The sequence below is a fragment of the Pectinophora gossypiella genome, chromosome 20, assembly GCF_024362695.1.
Source record: "Pectinophora gossypiella chromosome 20, ilPecGoss1.1, whole genome shotgun sequence".
In the NCBI taxonomy this organism is placed as follows: Eukaryota; Metazoa; Arthropoda; class Insecta; order Lepidoptera; family Gelechiidae; genus Pectinophora; species Pectinophora gossypiella.
In genome coordinates this window covers 4,466,990-4,486,574 of record NC_065423.1, presented here as the reverse complement: position 1 = coordinate 4,486,574, position 19,585 = coordinate 4,466,990, and the positions used below count along the sequence as shown (strand labels likewise).

Sequence of the window (19,585 nt, the reverse complement as noted above, 5' to 3'; positions counted from 1 at the left end):
AGACATATATTAGTTAGGATCTAGTATTTGAGAAGCATGAGTATTTCTGTTCTGATGCCATTCTACGAACTACAGTTGATGAGGTCTAAATGTTGATACTTGCGTTATTAACTTTGCGTGTTGCTTGTGTTGCAGGGTATCAGCATGTCTGATATCGATGTTGCTGATCGTGTACGGCAGTTTCCGCTCCCTGAACATGGAGCGAGAGGCTCGGGAGCGGGCGGAGCGCGAGCGAGAGGCCACGCTGCTCGGCGGCAAGCCCGCGCCTCCCTCCACTAGCAATAGCAGTGAGTTACTCTCAACTCCTCATAAGCCATGGCTCACTCGGGGCTGCTTCTCTCAGGTATCCTCTCAGACGACGCCTTTAGCAGAGATGATTTTCCACCTTGCCACCTTCTCTGGCCTGTTAATCTCAAATACATTTGAGCGGATAATCGGAGCGATTTTTAGCGGCGAAGTTGTGCTAAAGGATGTTTTCGGGGTACCAAACAGAGCATAGTACACTACTAGCCACAAGTTGGTAGTGTGGTGATTTGGGATCGACGATCCAACAATGTTAGGTTGGAAGTTGTATATATGCGTCTCGCTGTGTAAACTTTGATAGCGCGTTTCAGGACTGCATTATTGAATGGTAGCGCCATCTGTTGCATGTGGCCGGAACTAGCTGGTCAGCTAGTTGACTCGGCCACATATTTATTATAACATAAATAATGCTTATTTATCATTAGAGTGGAGACCACGGTTTTCCCTATGCAACAATCCTGAGACACCATTCTCGCTTCTTCCACTCCCAGCATTTTGTAATAACTGGTGTCCTGTTTCCCCGCAGACTTGCATACACTGAACACGGTGCAGGCGCTGTGCTTTCCGCTTGGCATTGAGGGGAGGCGTGTGCCTAGTAGTGGGACATATTTAGGCTTATTTTATATAATGTTAGTGTTAAGCACGTTGTAAGAACTGGCGACACGTCACGTGTCAATGATGACAGTGTTCTGCTTCCCCGCAGATGTGCAGACACTGAACACGATGCAGGCGCTGTGTTTCCCGCTGGGCTCGTCAGTCGCGCTACTTGTGATGTTCTTCTTCTTCGACTCCATGCAGACGCTCGTCGCTATATGTACTGCTAGTAAGTTGGTTTTTAAAGGTTATATGTATAAGAACTCATCTGTAAATCCTTATGTTGGTATAGGAATAGTAGGCGGGCAGGCACAATTTACAACCTATGGCCGTTAAAGAAAACTTACAGTTATTCTTAGTATTGAAGCCCTAATAAGATGTATACGACGTAACCATTGACATCCTATATAAACAAATAGACTACCAATCACTTTAAAAAAAGCGTCCACGGCGCATCTTACCACTAACCGACGATGCGACGTGTTAAGATGGAATTAAGTCGCAATGGACAACACTGTACAACCGATATTGCTCTTTATTTTAACAACCATAACATCTTAATTTGAGGAAACGAACGTATAATATCTACATAACTTAATGTATACGTGTATACAACACGGTTCGGACACTTTTTTAGAAAAAATCCTTAGTGATTGTGAGTCTACTTGCTTATAGGATGTCTGTGGACGTAACATATAAGTTTTTTTTTTAATTATTATTATTATTTATTAGCCTATCCTCCATGTAGATAGTTTACCAAGTTACAAAAAATGCAATCCGTTAATAGAATGTAGAACAAACTCGGGATTATAAAATGTAATTATTTTTTATACAAACATGTTTTTCTTTCCTCCTGAGAAGTGACTTGATTATGATTTTGATTTACTACAATACATACTGCCGCCTCACCTATAGGGTGTAAGTGAAATCGTAACGAATACGGAAGGGGATGATTCGGCTCATGATTCTTAGTTAATATCGAGTGGAATTTTCCGTCGCAAAAGTATGGAACTGAAAATCCGAATCATTGAGGGCAAAGTTTACGTTACGATGTCAATAACAACCTGCATAGTAAAAACCTCGTAAGCGCCTGTTTAAAAAATCCTAATTTTTATGTGATTTTCTTCGACACAACCTCGATTCTTCCAATTAATTTCAATCCAGGTAAAAATTGAGACCACTTTGTACCTGGATTGAAACTAGCTTGTGTATTATTACAAGGTTCTTCTGTTAATAAAAATCTCTGATAATAGCGCGGTAAGAACCCGGTATTACGTGTTTTAATTATAACAAAAATCACATCTGAATGTGATTTTTCAAAACGGCGCTTATAAAGTTTTCACTATGAGCTGACGATACGTACATAAAGTGACCCCCATAATCGTTAATGGGGTCAGTAGAGCCTCAAGTAATCAAAGATATCTTGCAACTTTTAACTTATATTCCTTGTATAGTTAATTGAAGGCACATTTACGTTAACAGATCTGTTTAAATATATTGCCTAGTGTTTCAATTTTCCTAAAACAATGGCCATACAATTGATTTGGGACGGCTTACAATTCCCAAATAAATTTAGACCTATTGTTACTCTCATTTCTATACTGTAATGAATATCGATAATTTAGGTAACGTTCTCGCATTGGGTAGATTCTTAGGCCAAAGATAAATTATGAAATTCTAAGTATTAAATGTATATATCGTGGCCAGATCGTAGAATTGATCATTTTATGATGTGTTCGACCATTTCATGGAATGGTCATATTTCAATATATATACACTACAAACTATACCTATCTTATCTATGGTTTAGGGTTGCTACAACTGTTAATAATGTTAATGTTTAATCCTCGGCCCAATTAATAGGGAACATATTATTGAGTATATCAAAACAGTATTTCCCTTTCGTTTCCAGTAATAGCATGCGCAGCGCTGGCGTTCCTGCTGACCCCGCTGTGCCAGTACGTGGCGGGCACGGCGGGCGTGGGCGCCAGTAGAGTACCAGTGTGCGGCCGGTACTCCGCGCCAGAGCTGGCCGCCGCCATACTAGCCGCGGCCATAGTGGCTGTGTGGGTGCTCACCGGCCACTGGCTGCTGATGGACGGTAACTATATCACTTTTTCCCACTTTTTATTACTATTATCAACTTTTCCTTTCTTTTTTGTATTACTTACTTAGTTAATTTATTTATTACTTCTGTCTACTTCTCAGTGATGCATGTATTAGTTATAAGTGGAGACTTCATTGGCTAATGTACAAACTATTTGCATTTTTATATTGTTATTTACGCTGTTTGTTTCCTGATTTGAGACAAATAAATAAATTATAAATAAAAATTATAACGACCTACTCGGTCCTGTGGTTGAGCGTTGGGCTGGGGAGATATCACAAAAATCACATTGGTTAGGACATTACAGGCTGATCACCCGATCGTCCGAAAGTAAGATGATCCGTGCTTCGGAAGGCACGTCAAGCCGTTGGTCCCGGTTACTTACTTAAGTACGTAGTCGTTACATGAGCCATTGGCGGCTCATTAGAAACCCTGACACCAGGGTTGATGGGGTTGGTAATCCACCTTTCGTCTCAGTACTAGCGGTAGGAAATGGTAGCTCTTGCAGCGTTCCAGATAGCCAGATGTATAGAGTCGTCTTACATTCTTGTCTTACATTCCAGCAATGGGCATGGGCCTGTGCGTGACCTTCATCGCGCTGATCCGCCTGCCTTCCCTGAAGGTGTCCACGCTGCTGCTGACGGGGCTGCTGCTCTACGACGTGTTCTGGGTCTTCTTCTCCTCCTACATCTTCACTACCAACGTCATGGTCAAGGTGGCCACCAGGTCAGTACATTCGTCAAAGCCACAGCAACGTACAGTCACTGCCCGAAAAGGTTCGTCAGTTTTCAAATTTGAGCGTTTGTTTAATTTGTGTTCCTGTGTTATATGTTCCTTCTGTGAAATAAAGAATTGTGTATTGTATGTTATGTTACGGTTGCAGGCCAGCGGAGAACCCGATGAACGTGGTGGCGCGGCGGCTGCAGCTGGGCGGCGCCATGCGGGACGCGCCCAAGCTGTCGCTGCCCGCCAAGCTGGTGTTCCCCTCCATGCACCACCAGGGACACTTCAGCATGCTCGGTCAGTCTCATAGCACACTTGGATGTGGTCTCGTACCAAAGAGGGACTTTCCAGCCCACGTTCTCTAATAAAAATATAGATGGCGCTGTATTCTTCGTTTGATACTTAAAAGGTTTTACAAAAAAGGTTATTATAAAGTTAGTGATTATTTAGAAGATATGAATGCATGGGATTAACTGTCTGAGAACTGATATTAGGCAGCTGAATTACTCAATTGTATACCAATATTTTATGTTTATTTTTATTTTTTTAAAGAACGTCTAGGGCCCTGTGCCGAGGTTTTTCTTGCAGCTTCTTTTCCCCGGCTATACAGGTTGTGAGAAGCTGCAGTAGTTTTAGGCGGATGAGACGTTCTTTATGTAAATATTGACGATTCAAAGTGTAACTATGTTACCTACTGAATAAAGATATTTTTGAATTTGAATTTCATAAATACTTTCGTTTAATTTTCTTATTCTCTGAAATTCTTCCAAATAGTGATGTTTAGAAGCAATATACCCACTTTCATGATTCATACTTTTTAGAGCGGTAAACTTATCATCATCCCCCTAGCATTATCCCGTTTTTCACAGGGTCCGCTTACCGAACCTAAAGATTTGACAGGTTTTTACAGAAGCGACTGCCTGTTTGACCTTCCAACCCGCGAAGGGAAAACCAGCCCAATACAGGTTAGGTCAGGGTAGGAGGTCACATACCTCCGAAAATGTATTTCTCGGGAATGTGGGTTTCCTTCACCGCTGAGCACGTGATAATCGTTCGAAACATGAATTCGAAAACAAATTCGACAATCATTGGTTTAAGCCTGTGCTGGATTCGAACCTGCGTCCTCAAAGTGAGAGGCAAGCGTTCTATCAACTGGGCTACCACGGCTCTAGTTTTTAAACTTATATTTATCACAATATATTGCAGGTCTAGGAGACATAGTGATGCCGGGTTTGTTGCTGTGCTTCGTGCTGCGGTACGACGCGTACAAGAAGGCGACCCTTGTGTGCCAAATGGGACAGGTGCCCGGCCCTCGCTCTATGGTGACTACACTAATATTACTACCTATATTATCTATCTATCTATCTACTCAGCCTATATCCACCTACTACTGGGTATAGGCTTCCTTTCTTTCACGCCTTCCTTTCCGGTCCTGTGCAAGTCTCCATTGCTTTCCCACCGCGCTGGTGGTCTGCCTCGATACATATTATTACCTATGTTACCTATATCTCCGTGCTTCGGATGGCACGTTAAGCCGTTGATCCCGTTAAGTATGATTGTTATATATGTGACAAGTAATAGTAATTACTTACAATTATTAGTCAGTAATTCACTTAATTTTCAATAATAAAATTTACGTCCTTGGAATGTTGGAGATACCAATTTAACGGTAACACTTACGGCTAGCAATGGCGGCTTGTCATGGGATTGAGCATACCTGGTTTTCTTATACTATGGTGTTATTAATCTCTTTGTATTGTGTCTCTTTATTGGATAATATATCTGTGTCGATGATGTCTTCTTGTTTTAATCTACAAGTATAATATCTGTTATTGCAGGGGTCTCGGCTGACGTACTTCCACTGCTCCCTGCTGGGGTACTTCCTGGGGCTGCTGACGGCCACGGTGTCCGCGGAGGTGTTCAAGGCGGCGCAGCCCGCGCTGCTCTACCTCGTGCCCTTCACGCTGCTGCCGCTGCTCACCATGGCCTACGTCAAGGTAACAATAGCCCAATTTCCAACTAGTCAAATCAGTTACTTTTTACTAAACGTCAAAACGCGAAGTGACTATGTAATTTGTATGATAAAGCCCACTGTGACGTCTTAGAAAAACGTGACAAAATGTCGGACTTATCATTACGTTTTTCTTGATTATTCATAAATAAGTTAAATAGAAAAAAGATGCTTTTCGACAATTTTAGGTACTAAACACAGACAGTGTTTAGTAATCAGAATTTAATACTTTAAAAACATGAATTCAAACTCATAAAGTCGAATTCACTGGTTTATTGGTTGAGAGAGTGGTTCAATTCAGTCACGCTTTCGCGGATTCATATTACAACACTCTCAAAAATGTATTAACGTTTATAATTTCCACCAGGGTGACCTGAGAAGAATGTGGAGTGAGCCGTTCATAGCGCCGCCGAGCGGCAAGGCGGGCGCCGACTTCGACGTGTGACTGCGCCCGCCGCCCCCGGCCTGCACTGTACAGTTGCATCCCATACTTTAATACACTCGCATTGGCCTACGGAATACACGTCGGGATAAGGCTCAAACACACTCAAGCCAAGTCAAAAAAATATCCTCGTAAGGATTTCCACATACTATAGTTAAACAATGGGATTTGGATTTTAAATATGGGCCTTACGACATTTATGTATTATTATAATTCCGCGGGAAATGTACGCGCTACGAATAAATTCACCGAATTTAACGGAATTAAATCGTAAGTAAATCAATAAAAAAAAGATACTGCGATACTAGCTTAGCGTTCATCGGACTTCGGTGGCGCGTACATGTCATTTTGGCTACGCAAAAGAGTTGCAAGCAAAAAATATTTATTTATCTAAGCAGTTTCTACGATTCTCTATATCCAGCATTTTGGTCATTTTGAAGTGAATTCTGTACTTCACCGGCGTTTATACATAGGTCAATGGATAACCGGTACTAGAGAACACAGTCCTACACGCGACAACAGCTCTTGATAACTTCCAGGTAACTTTGAATTGTATCTGGTTAGACGCATGTGTTAGATGTAATTGGTATGGTGCTAAATGTAGCATCGGGAAGTTAAAATTGAATGAAAATTGTTTCGTATCGCGTCTAGAAAATACGGTAACCATGAGATGGAAATTAGAAATGCGCTCGATGGTATATTTATGGCGTCATATGAATCAAAACTTCATGACTACGAATAGCTCGATTTTATAAGTGATCTGGATTTCGATGCTAAGTAAAACCTATTGAATATTCAAAAACCAGGTCTAATTTTAGAGTCATCTGGAAGTGTTTCAAGATTATAACGAGTCTGATTCTGGTATGCTCTCAGTTATTTATTTGACGAATCTAAAGTACTTGTCATCCTTTTATTATTATTGTGGTAAAAAAGTGATGCTGAATCTTCAGACTCGTCAAGTAAGACGCGCCAGAATCACTAGTGTGTTTGTGAAGATAATTTCCTGTAAGTCTTACTTTATTAGTACAGTACATTGTTTTGTTAAAATTGAATACTTTTATATTAGCAAAAGAATTGGATTGCAGTCGTGTTAGAAGCGAGAGTGGTAATATTGAACACCAATGAAACACGCACACAAAAGTGAAATCAAATATTATTCTTTAGATCAAATTATTATTATTTTTATGCGTTATCAAACAAACTTCTCGAATATTGTTTTCGATTTTTATATTTTATTTTTTTTGAATAATTTTGTCACTAACTGTACATGTAGCGTCAGGCGAAAATGTGAATTGATGTTTATGTATAATAGTTATAGATAGGTGTACGTTAGGTTAGTAAATACGCTTCGTTTCGTTAGAACAATATCAAGGAGAGTTCAGCACAGGGTATCTGCGACCTCTTGTAACGTTAGGATCAGGACCAGTGCACACGGCTTTACTTACTCGATAATACTTTCTTTTCTATCACAAATACTCATACTTTTTCTACTTTTTTAATATAACTACTATGTAGCGAAGTTTTTGTGTTAATACCTAGATTTATTCCGCGACTCACTTCTTTTTGGCTTGTCTAAACTTCGTACTTTCTAAGCGGGCAAACTCACACTATTGATATTTTTATAAGCCAACATCCTTCTAGACCTCATAATGTAGTTTGAAAAGCCCAAAGGGAGTGAGTACCTTCAAGACCCTTGTGAGTGTACGCGTGCGATGACAGATTCGATCTACATAGAGGTGCCAAAATGCCAGTGGAGAACTACAAGCTAATGTAAGATGATAAAACCAAGGGTCAGTTTTAGGGCCTGTTCTACTGATTATTTTATTTCTATACAATGGAATAAATAGGTTAAGATCTTTCTATGAATCTCATTTGCGATTATAAATTTGTAAGATTTGATATGGTTTTTAAATGCTGGAACACAACTTAAAAGAGATTCTATCATATCGTCACTGGAAAGGCAAAATTACGTAAGCGCCAAAAGGCCATTTCGAGAAAAAGCCGTTTAAAGTTTCATTTTTTCGTTTTTTTATCATAACTTTTTACCTAATTATCCAATTTAGATGATGTCAAAGTAAGGTTACATTGTTTTTTAATTTTCTATGTCCAGCAATACATATTATAACTGTTGGATTGCTATTTTAGGATATAGTGGCGCTTACGTAAAAATGACTTCAGTTTACAGTAAAGCAAATTTACTTAACCGCCATCTGGTTAAAATATTATTTGGAAGCAAAATTACTTACAGCTCTTACGACAATGCATACGAGAACGACAATATTTCTTTAAATATAATAATACTGTAATGTTAGCGGAGTAAAAGTTACTGTAACGACTTTTACACATCTGCTCTCATTATGTAAAAATTGCCTAAAAAGTGATCGATTGATTATGTCAGTTCACCAAAAATTCTTTAAAGTAAGTTTTTGTAATATCTTACATGGGTAAAAAGACGTAAGAGACAAATAATTATTCTTAATACCTCCTTAAACTACTTATTACTTCAATTGATTTATAAAAATGGCTATTAAAATACTGAAGTGCCAGAAATAAAGTTTCATAAAATATAAATAATAGCGTACAACCCGTTATCTGTTTGTAAAAGTTTCTTTTTTACACTTTCAAAGACAGAACGTATACGGACGTTCCGATTCCAAGGTGCCATACTACCTATTATGAACCACCAATGACCCATGGTCTCTGTCCGTGAAAGGGTTAAACGTTTTTATTTAGCTAAACCCGTACGGTATATTTGTATCAAAACTAGATATTGCAATTTAAGTACCTTCCTGTTGTCAGATTGATCTGAAATTTGGTACGCATATTTAATTCCGATGTCAATACAATATAATAAAATCAATAACATTATAAATCTAAGATGGTAGCCGGTACATAATGGGGGATTACATATTTTTCCAAACCCCCTCAATATGGGTATCAAATGAAATAGCTACACAAGTAGAATACTGTGATTATATCAAAATTTAAAATCCAAGATTGCCGCCGTTCCAAAATAGCGGATTAGGTACATATTTTTCCACAACCCCCTCAATATGGGTATCAAAGATAGGACTACACTAGTAGAATACTGTCATTATGTCAAAATTTCAAATCCAAGATGGACGATATTACAAAATGACTGAAAGAAGGATGTTGCCCTTAATTTTGTCATTGTCATCCACCGTCCATAATATGCAGGGCAGCACAGTGGATCGCTGGGTGGGGTCGCTCCGCGAAGCCTGTGAAATCCCCAGGAGGCTTCTGAGCTTCTGGAAGGAGATAGGTTGGCTTACGTAGTCAACAATTACACGCATAATGGGCCACCTTAGAGTCTAAATGCGGAAAACAGAGCCCACTAACATAACATAACATATGCAGGGCAGCACAGCCGACCATGCAGTAGTATATTTGGGCTCAAAATTGTTTGAATTAGGACAAGCATACGTGGCTCTAAGTCGAGTCAAGTCTCTGGAAGGGTCAAGTCTTTTTAATTCCTCAATAATTCCCCTTATTGTTTTTAAGAGTATTTACCACGAAGTTTAATACACTTTTCCATTCGCTCGAACCAGGTATTATTTAACATTTATTCCACTCCAAAGTAGAAGTGTTCAAAATGGCTGACTTGAAAGCGTTGGCCGCTTCTTCACCGCACTGGAACCTTTGACCGCGAAGAGTTTCTTTTTTAATTTTAGGAAATGTAAAGAAATCATTGGAGCTTAGGCCAGGACTGTATGGAGGATGGTCAAGAATTTCTACGTTTTCCTGCTTCAAATAATCGTTTGACGAGCGGTGTGTGAGCTTGCGTTGTCATGGTGCAGCATCCTGCACTCCTGCGCATCATCATGCGTCGCTTTGGATTAGATTTTCGAAGTTCAGCGATGACTTGTGGTAAACAAATTGTGGTATACCAATCTGCATTAACCGTCCTACGATCTTCAAGTGCAATAATAATTGTCGCAACATGACCGATTTTCTCCACGAAGGTAGCCACCATCTTCTTTGAAGTGCTTCGAGATCGAACAACTTTAGTCGGCTTTGACTCGTTTTGGAAGACCCAAACTGTGGATTGTTGTTTGGAATCAGGATAATAGCATAAATCCAAGATTCGTCACCACTAATGATGTCGTACACGTGATTTGACTCTCCTCGGTTGAACCTCTGAAGAGTTTTCTTACACCATCTGACGCGGGCTACCTTATGATCGTCAGAAAATGCGGGATGCAACGGCAAACTAGTTTTCTCACACCAAGTGCCTCATTCATTATCGTTTAAATGGTTGTCCCTGAAATGCCTAATAACGCCTCTATTCTCGGTATGTCACATGACGATTTTTGAGGATTGGTTGTCTCACAGCAACGATATTATCTTCAGTGAAGGCGGATGTCCACGCGCGAATTCTAAATACCAGCGTTCGATGGCTCGCAGACATGGCACTTCATCGTGGAATAGAGATTTTAACTGTTTGAAACACTGAAGTCGCAGTAGGCCTCTTCGAAAGTTATAGAAAATTTTTCTTTGTAAGATTCATTTTCGGACATGATCTGACAGATCCAAACCAACGCTGTGACTAAACAATTGCATTAATCCTAATGCTTTCAATTGTTTTGATATTCGAAATTCCAACAAATTTGAATTTTGAGTTCTCAATTCAAACTTGGCGCTAAATATGCAAACGACAGAACTTAAAAATTATAACAAAGTCGCTTTTTCTGTCCCTATATCCCTATGTACGCTTAAATCTTTAAAATTGCGCAACGGATTTTGATGCAATTTTCTTTAGTAGATAGAGTGATTCAAGAGGAAAGTTTATAGGTATGTATAATAACATCCAATAAATAGTGTAGAAATACTGTTATTTTTGAGGATTTTAATGTGATGTCGTAAATAATTTCATTTTTCCTCAGCATTGCATCCTAGCGAAGCCGGGTCGCTAATAAATTATAAAATCAATTCTAAAATAGTTTTACTTTTAGATCTATTGTTAAAAAATAACTTCCTGGGAAACTTACTGCTAGCCCACAAACTTGCTTAATAACAGCATAAAAATGCGAAGGCAAATTTACGTACACGCCTTACTTATTCTAAATACTGTAAGTCAAAATTACTTATTCGCCATTCACTGCATAAACATGCTAAGACATTTTTTTCTTATACGCCTTACTTATTTTAAAAGCTGTAAATAAAAATGACTTATACATAGTCTATTTTTTATTTTCAGTAGTCCAAAATTACTAATAAAATGATACTATTCAAACTATTGAATGCCAAATTTACTTAAAGTTAATATGTAGTTATTATATAGGACCACAATATTACTTATACACCAGTCACGAAAAAAACACCAAAATCTTGTCGTTTAAGAAACTGGAATTGAAAAAAGTCAACTATTTTCAAATTTACGTAAGCGCCAAAAAAGTGCTCGTATCGCAATGCTACCCAGACAGATCGACGCAGAATGAAACGCTGATTCCGAATATATAAAAAACCCAAAATACCTATTTTGGCGCTTACGTAATTTTGCCTTTCCAGTGACGATATGTTGATGGTTATTTAGCATTTGCAAATTATATTTGTGTTTTGGTTCCGTACGATCAAACTTTGTTGTCACTGCCTTAGACTGATGTTTTCAATGAAGATTTTTTCTATGTTTAAAATGAGTATTATAAAACGTTAGTCTAACTAGGAGGTAAGCTACTAACTATTGTTGTTATTATTATAACAGCTGTATTGTTGTTGTAAATTATTTGAATTTAATGAAAGATTTTACGTAAGACATTAATTATAAGAGATAACGTATGGTATGTGTGATTTTGATTTTTAGAGCCTTTTTTGTAACAATTAATTTTTGATTCACTTTTTTCATAGTTATTTTGTATTAAGTAGTTATTTGTATTAAGTTTGATGTGTGCAAATACGATAAACTATTAGCAGTATTCCTTGGTAATATCGAAAGTGATATAATTTTATTGAGGCTTGAATTGGGAAACATGAATAAATGTATCATTTATTTATATTGGTTTCTTATGATTTGCTGGTATGGTTTTAAAAGGGATCTTCATTTACATCTGTGTAAAGTGTAATCAGAAATAGTTTAGTGTATTTTTTAGACATTTACATAAATCATGGTCAGGTTTTCTATAACTGTACATAACTACTGTAAGAGACGTTATATCATTTGAGTCAGACACCCCACTTCACCACAGACTGTAAATATTGCCAGACATGACATTACATTATGTATCCACTAAAAGGAAAACGCATTTAATATTTTTATATGTATCTGGAGTATTTGGTAGCCATACTTAATAAAAATATTAGATGGAATTAATTACTGAATTTTATTGCCTTTACCCTAACTTCCTGTTCTCCAGTATCAAAGTTGATGAAGGGGAATTTAATACTCTAACATATGACTAATCTCAATATGAGACCTAGGCCAGAGACTGGTGACCCATTCACCATTTGCAATCAGCTTTAGGACTTGAGGCTGCAAAATATGTTCTGGTACACCTACTTCCCTGAGAGGGATTATGAATGTTAATTAAGAAAACAAGAATTTAAGTCAACTTATATTTATTTACTAGCTTCAACTTCTTTATTGGTATCCCGTTTTTGAATAAACCGAAGTTGCTTCTTCCTCATCCTCTTCAGCTTGGCAGTATTTGTTATAACCTGAACAACTTCCGATTTCTTCTTATTCTCTTCTGTTCTCTTAATATTCTGTCTTCTTCTCTCTTTGCGTTCTAGTTCCTTCTGTTTTAACTCTTCCTGTAACTGCTTAGAGATTTCCTTTGTGCGTTTCAGTTCTAGCCGCAGTGCAGTTTTCTTTTGGAAGTCTTGTTTCAGTCCTTTCGTTTTATTTATAGTCGAGAACCTAAAACAGAAAGATTGTATTATAAATAACATCCACCACAATCAGCCAAGTGGTAAGAAGTTAACCTTAGGCATGAGACACATTGATTAATATTAAATATTTGTGCAGGAAAGTTATCTCTTTAAAAATGGGCTTACTTTTCTTTTTCTGATTTCCAAAATCTGCCAGATTTGGGTAGGCCCCGCAATGCCTGTGGCTTTTTCTTCTCAGCAGGCTGTTTGTCTTCAGACATAACCTCATCTTGATCAGCTGATGTACTGTCTACACAATTTTCTTGGCATTTCTTGATATTTTTGAGGATGGAAAGAACTTTATTATTTGTCTCTGCAGTCATTTTGAACTACTATTACTATTTTTTTAAATAAATCTATTGTGAGACAAAAATACACGCGTGTTTGTTGACTTGAAGCAAACTTGAAGTTGACGTTTTGCTTAGTATATAGTAATAGTAGTTTAGAAAATAAAATTTTGAAATATTCTAGATTCGGTATCTTTGTTGTTTATATACATGTTATATACTAATATCGATTTTGTCTCATTTTCTTTAATGCTATGAAAACTTGTATTTTACGTATTTCTTTAGATTTCATGACCATGAAAACCCATATTCATGGATGTGTATCCGAATCACTTTCGTTCAGAAACCTGATAAATTGACAGTTCACACAGGAGTCCGGTTAATGTACATCCACGTAATGTACGACCTGATATTCCGTGTACATAACAATCTACACGGAATACGAATTATCAGTCAAGTAATGTACAGCCAAGTAATTGGAAGCCAAGATGGCGGCCACCTATTCTATCAGCCAATCAGGGCTCAGTATCATAGACACAAAACTCCATTGCTTTGCATCGTATTAACTAGCTACCGTGTAGGTATATTAGACAATTTTGTATTATCATAATGTTAGACAAGAACAAAAGAGCTGAGGGCACTATGGCCATATTGTTATGTTGTTTGTACTTTAATATGGCTGTCATCATCATCATCAGCCCATTAACGTCCCCACTGCTGGGGCATGGGCCTTCCCTATGGATGGATAGGGAGATCGGGCCTTAAACCATCACGCGGGCCCAGTGCGGATTGATGGTTATTAACGACTGCTAATGCAGCCGGGACCAACGGCTTAACGTGCCTTCCGAAGCACGGAGAAGCTCGAGATGAAAACTTTTTTTTTGTGGTCACCCATCCTATGACCGGCCTTTGCGAAAGTTGCTAAACTTCAACAATCGCAGCCCGAGCGCGTTTATCGCAGTGCCACCGAGCTCCTCAATATGGCCATAGCACAGCTTTATTTGTTGAAATCGACTATAAATGCATAAATCATCTCTTTTTGGCGGGAACGGAAACGGGACGGTTGCTTTCTTCATTGAATAATCTTAATAATTAATACGAAGTGGTATTTTGTAGTTAATGATCGCAAGTTAGTAGGAAAACATTCGCGATAGTGTTATATATCGGAATATTTAATAAACAAAGTGTACCTCTCTATTTTCGCTTCGTTCCAACAAGCCGCTTCATTACTCAAAAGTGTATGCAAACTTTTGAGTTAATTCCTTTGGGGTTCAGAATAGGAGTCTGCTTCAAGGGTGGGGGCTTAGGCTTCATCATTCATCGTCATCACCTTTCATCATTTCATTAATCATCATCAAAAAAAAATACATGAGACATGGCTGTATATGTATATGCCCTTTGCCTTGCTCTTCGGGGAAAACCAAAACAAACAACAATAACCTCAACCAAATCAAACTATCGTATCTATAATAAAATACAACAATTAACTTAATATTATTGAATCAAAAGTCCAAAACTGATAAATTCCTCGCAAAGTAAACGGTCAAGAAACTTGTAACATAAAAGGAATTTATATATATATCCACTACTATTACTTTGAGATTATTTTGTTGAATACGAAATGAGTTATAGTATAACGTTACAAGATAAGTGACATTTTCAAAATTAGCTCATGTAGGTATTAACCCTTTTTAGTAAATAGAAGAAACTACTTAACCATGTTGGCTATTTAAAAACGCAGTTACTTAACTTGATGATTGTGAATATTATTCCTGACATTGGGTCACATGGATAAGGCAATTATGATTTTGTGTTCTATCCAACAAAAATTGCTAGTATATGGGAATGGATTGTTAACCAATCCATTATCTACATAACCTATCCTTATTAATCTTCCAGTCAATTTAAACAAAAATGTAAAATATCTTCAATTGCCTATCTTCTCGGGTATTTGTCCTGGCTTACGGATTGGGCAACCATATCTGACTTAAGATTTGTATCAAAAATTGTCTTATAACAAATGGTTCTAGTTACCCCACAAAAGATTAGGCACGGGACTGAGTTTATGTATTATTGAAAACGTAAACAGCTGGTAACCATGTCAACCTTTTCAGGGGGCATCGCTCCTGTCCACAAACTTTAAGTTCTGACAACCATTTTGATAAAACAACTTTCCAACCTCCAGACTTTTTTATAAACTGTTTACCAGGATATACTAACATACTATGATACATTTATTTAAACGTATAAAAATATAATTAAAAATATAAAAACACGAACGATGTTACAAACAAGCCTGTTTGACACCGTTTCTCTCGCTATATCGTAATAGAGTACATTCCTACTGCGTCTAAACGAAGCACAACCACAAATAATAGATTGATCAATTAACCAATAGGCGACGAGCGAGATCGACCAATAGGAAGAAGTGTACATGGCATATTTGGATGGGCATTATCACCTTGTGTCGCTTTTGTGCAAGGTGTTAATTCGCAGCCACGGATTGTATACGATGATATTCCGTGTACATATGGTCACGGAATATTTGGATATACAATACTCGGTTGGGCTTTATCATGGTCATGAATTATCGTTTCTCCTACACTTGACAGCTTGCAGTGACAAGGCTTTTTGGCGGGAGGCGGGAACGGGACAGTTGCTTTCTTCATTGAATAATCTAAATAATTAATACGAAGTGGTGTTTTGTGGTTAATGATCGCATTAAGTTAGTCGGAAGACATTCGCGAGTGTTATTATATTGGAGTATTCAATAAACAAAGTGTATCTGCCTATTTTCGCTTCGTGTCAGGAAGCCGCTTCATAACTCAAAAGTTTATGCGGACTTTTGAGTTAATTCGTTTGGGGTTCGGAGTAGGAGTCTACTCCGAGGGTGGGGGCTTAGGTTTCATCATCATCACCTTTTATCATTTCATTAATCATCAAGAAAAAAAATACGTCAGACATGGCTGTATGGGCATAGTTCCCTTTGCCTTACCCTTCGGGGAAAACCAAACCAAAAAAAAAAAAATTGCAGTGACAACTTGACAAGTTCTTGCAAAGTGCAGTGATTCGTGATATGATAGGTAATTTTATGAATTTTGTTCTATTTATTAATACAAAATATTAAGTTCTATCTGTAAACACAAATAGGTTTTACTTTGTTAAACCTTTTTATTCTTATTTTTAGATCGATTGTTAAAGGAAATCAACACGAAACGCAATATAAATTTGGGGATAATTTATCAGGAAGTTGAACATTTTATATTTTCACAATGCCGGTAAGCAGTTTCTCCTAAAGATTGCACTTATAGACCACGAAAATGTTGTTCTAATTATTGTACTAATTACAGGCGTACCATTCTACGTTGACTGACTACAGCCAATCTATTGGGAATTTGGCTATACTGCCACTGCGTACGACTTTCAGAGGCCCCGCCCCAACGGACCCGAAGTTAGAACTCGATATTATCGACGAGGCTATCAACTACTTCAAAGCCAATGTATTTTTTAGGTTTTATGAGATTAAGGTTAGTAGGTATTACTTTCATGAAATCTGAAAAATCATTGAGGGGATGCCGGTGCCCAGCAGCATATAAATACTCTGTCAAAAAGCTTTCTGCTTATTTTTCGAAATTCACTGTAGTTTATGTTGATATTACCTTAGAAATAATACATTGACTACTTCTGGTAAACTTCCAGTCTGATGCAGACCGTGTACTGATCTATTTAACATTATACGTATCGGAATGTCTGAAGCGCCTGCAGAAATGCTCCAATAAGAATCAAGGCCAGCAAGAGATGTACATGCTTGCTATCTCCAAGTTTGACATCCCCGGAGAATACGGCTTCCCGCTCAATGCGGTCTATGCTAAGCCTGCTACACCTCAGGAGGCTGGTGAGTTGCTGAAACTTATTTAATAAACATTTATCTTATTTGCAACTTTATTTGATTTGAATTCCTACAGTAATCTTATCAATGTATTGCGATTGTAATACTAGTGTTACCAAATTACTCTGTAATGGAACAGTTTGCATGTTGATTAAAAAGCAAAAGTTTAGTCAACCTTAGTTTAATTGTCTGAAGTGGGTGGTTTATTTGTATGAATGTAGTTACTTGTTTATTTACAGATATAATGAGGCAATACCTGCAACAGTTGAGACATGAAACTGGCAATAGAGTTTGTGAAAAGGTAATGTATTCCATTTGCCTGCTTTTTTTTCTTTTTTGGTGATAAAGGGACTTCTTCTTTTGTTTAATAGATTATTGTTATTCTTTTTAGCAAAAAGTAATATAGCTTCGAAACTTAATAAAATTATAAAAGGCAACACTTTTGTCTTGATTGTCTCCGTTGATACTTTTAATAAAACCATTGATGTAGAATATGTTGCTACTGCCTAATATTATGAATAATGTATGTTTTTTTCAGGTGTTTGCCACTGAAGATGGCAAGCCAAGCAAGTGGTGGTTGTGCTTTGCTAAGAGGAAATTCATGGACAAGTCTCTCTCTGGACCGGGCCAGTGAACAGTATTAACCAAACCATGTACTGTCTAAGCATTTATTTTTACATTCTTTTCACAAAGACTTACTTATAACTTAATATTGTACATAATTTTATATTTTTCTGTGAAAACATTTTGTTTGAATGTCATCTTATGTTTTCAATAGGGAATAAATACAAAATTTGATCAATAATTTCTTTTAACAAATGTGTTATAGTATAAATAAATAAAATTTAAACATCAAAAAGTTTTATCGATATTCCAAAAATAGAGCCCTTCCAAAAATATCATTCTTTTTTACAGTATCATAAAGTATGCATGATCATAAGTTCATAACATTTTTTTTACACTTCTCATTTTCACTTATCTATATTGAGCTGCAGATGTCAGAGGTAAAACATACAATAAAAATTGTAGGAAAGATAGAAATCCATAGTTCATTTTGTGTCTACAAAAAATATTTTACGAGGGAGTTATGGAGAGTTCCCACACAATAGTTAAATTAATTTCAAATTATAAAATCAGCTTCTCTTTATATCAAATACCCATTAAAACATGTTGAACTAAGAATTAAGCAAGCTTATTACTGCTTAATTTACAGTTGAACACAAGTGCATCTCGTATATGTATGAGAACTCTCCTAACAACTTTCAGAAACTACTCATAAATTAAAATCCATACTCCTTGATTACTTGTCCAGCTATTACAAGTCGCTGGATCTCTGATGTTCCTTCGTAGATCTCCGTGATCCTCGCGTCGCGGTAGTGTCGCTCCGCAGGCATATCAGATACGTAGCCCATGCCGCCTAGAATCTGTGCAATATAATAATTTTATTAGCAGTACTTCTCACTAATTTATATTGATATAAAGAACTAGGATATGCTGTGTACATTATTGATCATAGCTCGCGATATTTGTCGCATTTATGTAGATAACATTCACGCGTGTCGCGCAAGCATGACTGCGGGAAAGAGTGAGCGAAAGCCTTTACAAATGTATATCAATTTAGTGGGATGTGAAGGCACGGCAACCGTGGCGCTAATTATATCGAGGGCTTTGAGGAATATCCGTACGACATTTATCCACGTAGATATAATTCGCTGCGTCTATTTGTTGAAACCCTCGATATAATTGGCGCCACGTGCGGCACCTGCAGGTCAATGCTTTAGTCGTGTCTTAGTTGGCGGCTAATTTGATGGCGCCCTAATTCTACTACCCTTACCTGAATACACTGATGCGACAGGAAGGTAGCAGCTTCAGACGCGGCAAGTTTAGCCATCGCTGCCTCCTTGGTATATGGCTTCTTGTTATCCTTTAGCCACGCCGCCCTCCACGTCAGCAACCTCGCTGATTCTAATTGCATTGCCATGTCTGCTAGTTTGTTTTGTATGGCTTGTAGCTTCATGATGGGTTTGCCGAAGGCGATGCGTTTTGATGCGTAATCTACCGCCACATCTAATGACGCCTGTGAAATAGAATGTTTAGATATATTTATGAGATCAAGCCTGGTTTCAGATGAGTTTTAGAGGCGACATTTCATGGCGAAGCATTGAACAGCTAGCTCTCAGTACTAGTTTTGATAATTAGTTATCAAGGATGTTTATTATACAAAATCGTCAAAATAAACATATCTTTGGACCATGATGGATTTGACTGACCTTTGTGTCAAAGAGTAAAAGTGGCCTTTCTCCAAATTACCATCATTGCCCTATTTATATCTAACTGTATAGTT

General features: G+C 37.5%; 5 protein-coding genes across 9 annotated transcripts in view; 3 read left to right on the top strand and 2 right to left on the bottom strand.

Annotated features, from left to right (window-relative positions):
* The window catches only part of LOC126376155 (signal peptide peptidase-like 3), a 39,476-nt gene extending 26,968 nt beyond the window's left edge, over positions 1-12,508 (top strand). For 3 of the 4 annotated variants that reach the window (XM_050023351.1, XM_050023353.1, XM_050023352.1), the window contains exons 3-10: positions 136-287; positions 989-1,126; positions 2,810-2,998; positions 3,568-3,730; positions 3,888-4,024; positions 4,934-5,049; positions 5,566-5,724; positions 6,106-12,508. In XM_050023351.1, coding sequence (XP_049879308.1) covers positions 136-287; positions 989-1,126; positions 2,810-2,998; positions 3,568-3,730; positions 3,888-4,024; positions 4,934-5,049; positions 5,566-5,724; positions 6,106-6,183 — 1,132 coding nt within the window. In that variant the 3' untranslated portion in view covers positions 6,184-12,508. The remainder of the gene's footprint in view (positions 1-135; positions 288-988; positions 1,127-2,809; positions 2,999-3,567; positions 3,731-3,887; positions 4,025-4,933; positions 5,050-5,565; positions 5,725-6,105) is intronic. The other variant, XM_050023354.1, reaches the window with a different exon arrangement.
* The window catches only part of LOC126376157 (zinc finger protein OZF-like), a 164,518-nt gene that overhangs the window by 117,942 nt on the left and 26,991 nt on the right, over positions 1-19,585 (top strand). The window lies entirely within an intron of this gene.
* Positions 12,737-13,493, bottom strand: LOC126376161 (coiled-coil domain-containing protein 86). Its single transcript, XM_050023364.1, has 2 exons — positions 13,192-13,493; positions 12,737-13,054 (listed from the first exon to the last, which is right to left on the bottom strand). Exons 1-2 carry the CDS (start codon positions 13,386-13,388, stop codon positions 12,754-12,756), a joined length of 498 nt encoding a protein of 165 aa, XP_049879321.1. The 5' UTR covers positions 13,389-13,493; the 3' UTR covers positions 12,737-12,753.
* LOC126376160 (actin-related protein 2/3 complex subunit 3) lies at positions 16,308-17,997 on the top strand. Its single transcript, XM_050023363.1, has 6 exons — positions 16,308-16,435; positions 16,540-16,630; positions 16,703-16,879; positions 17,052-17,247; positions 17,481-17,542; positions 17,780-17,997. The coding sequence occupies exons 2-6, from the start codon at positions 16,625-16,627 to the stop codon at positions 17,873-17,875; spliced, it is 537 nt and encodes a 178-aa protein (XP_049879320.1). The 5' UTR covers positions 16,308-16,435; positions 16,540-16,624; the 3' UTR covers positions 17,876-17,997.
* The window catches only part of LOC126376154 (short-chain specific acyl-CoA dehydrogenase, mitochondrial), a 30,953-nt gene continuing 29,263 nt past the window's right edge, over positions 17,896-19,585 (bottom strand). For both annotated transcript variants that reach the window (XM_050023350.1, XM_050023349.1), the window contains 2 exons: positions 19,076-19,318; positions 17,896-18,665 (listed from right to left, as the gene is read on the bottom strand). In XM_050023350.1, coding sequence (XP_049879307.1) covers positions 18,522-18,665; positions 19,076-19,318 — 387 coding nt within the window. In that variant the 3' untranslated portion in view covers positions 17,896-18,521. The remainder of the gene's footprint in view (positions 18,666-19,075; positions 19,319-19,585) is intronic.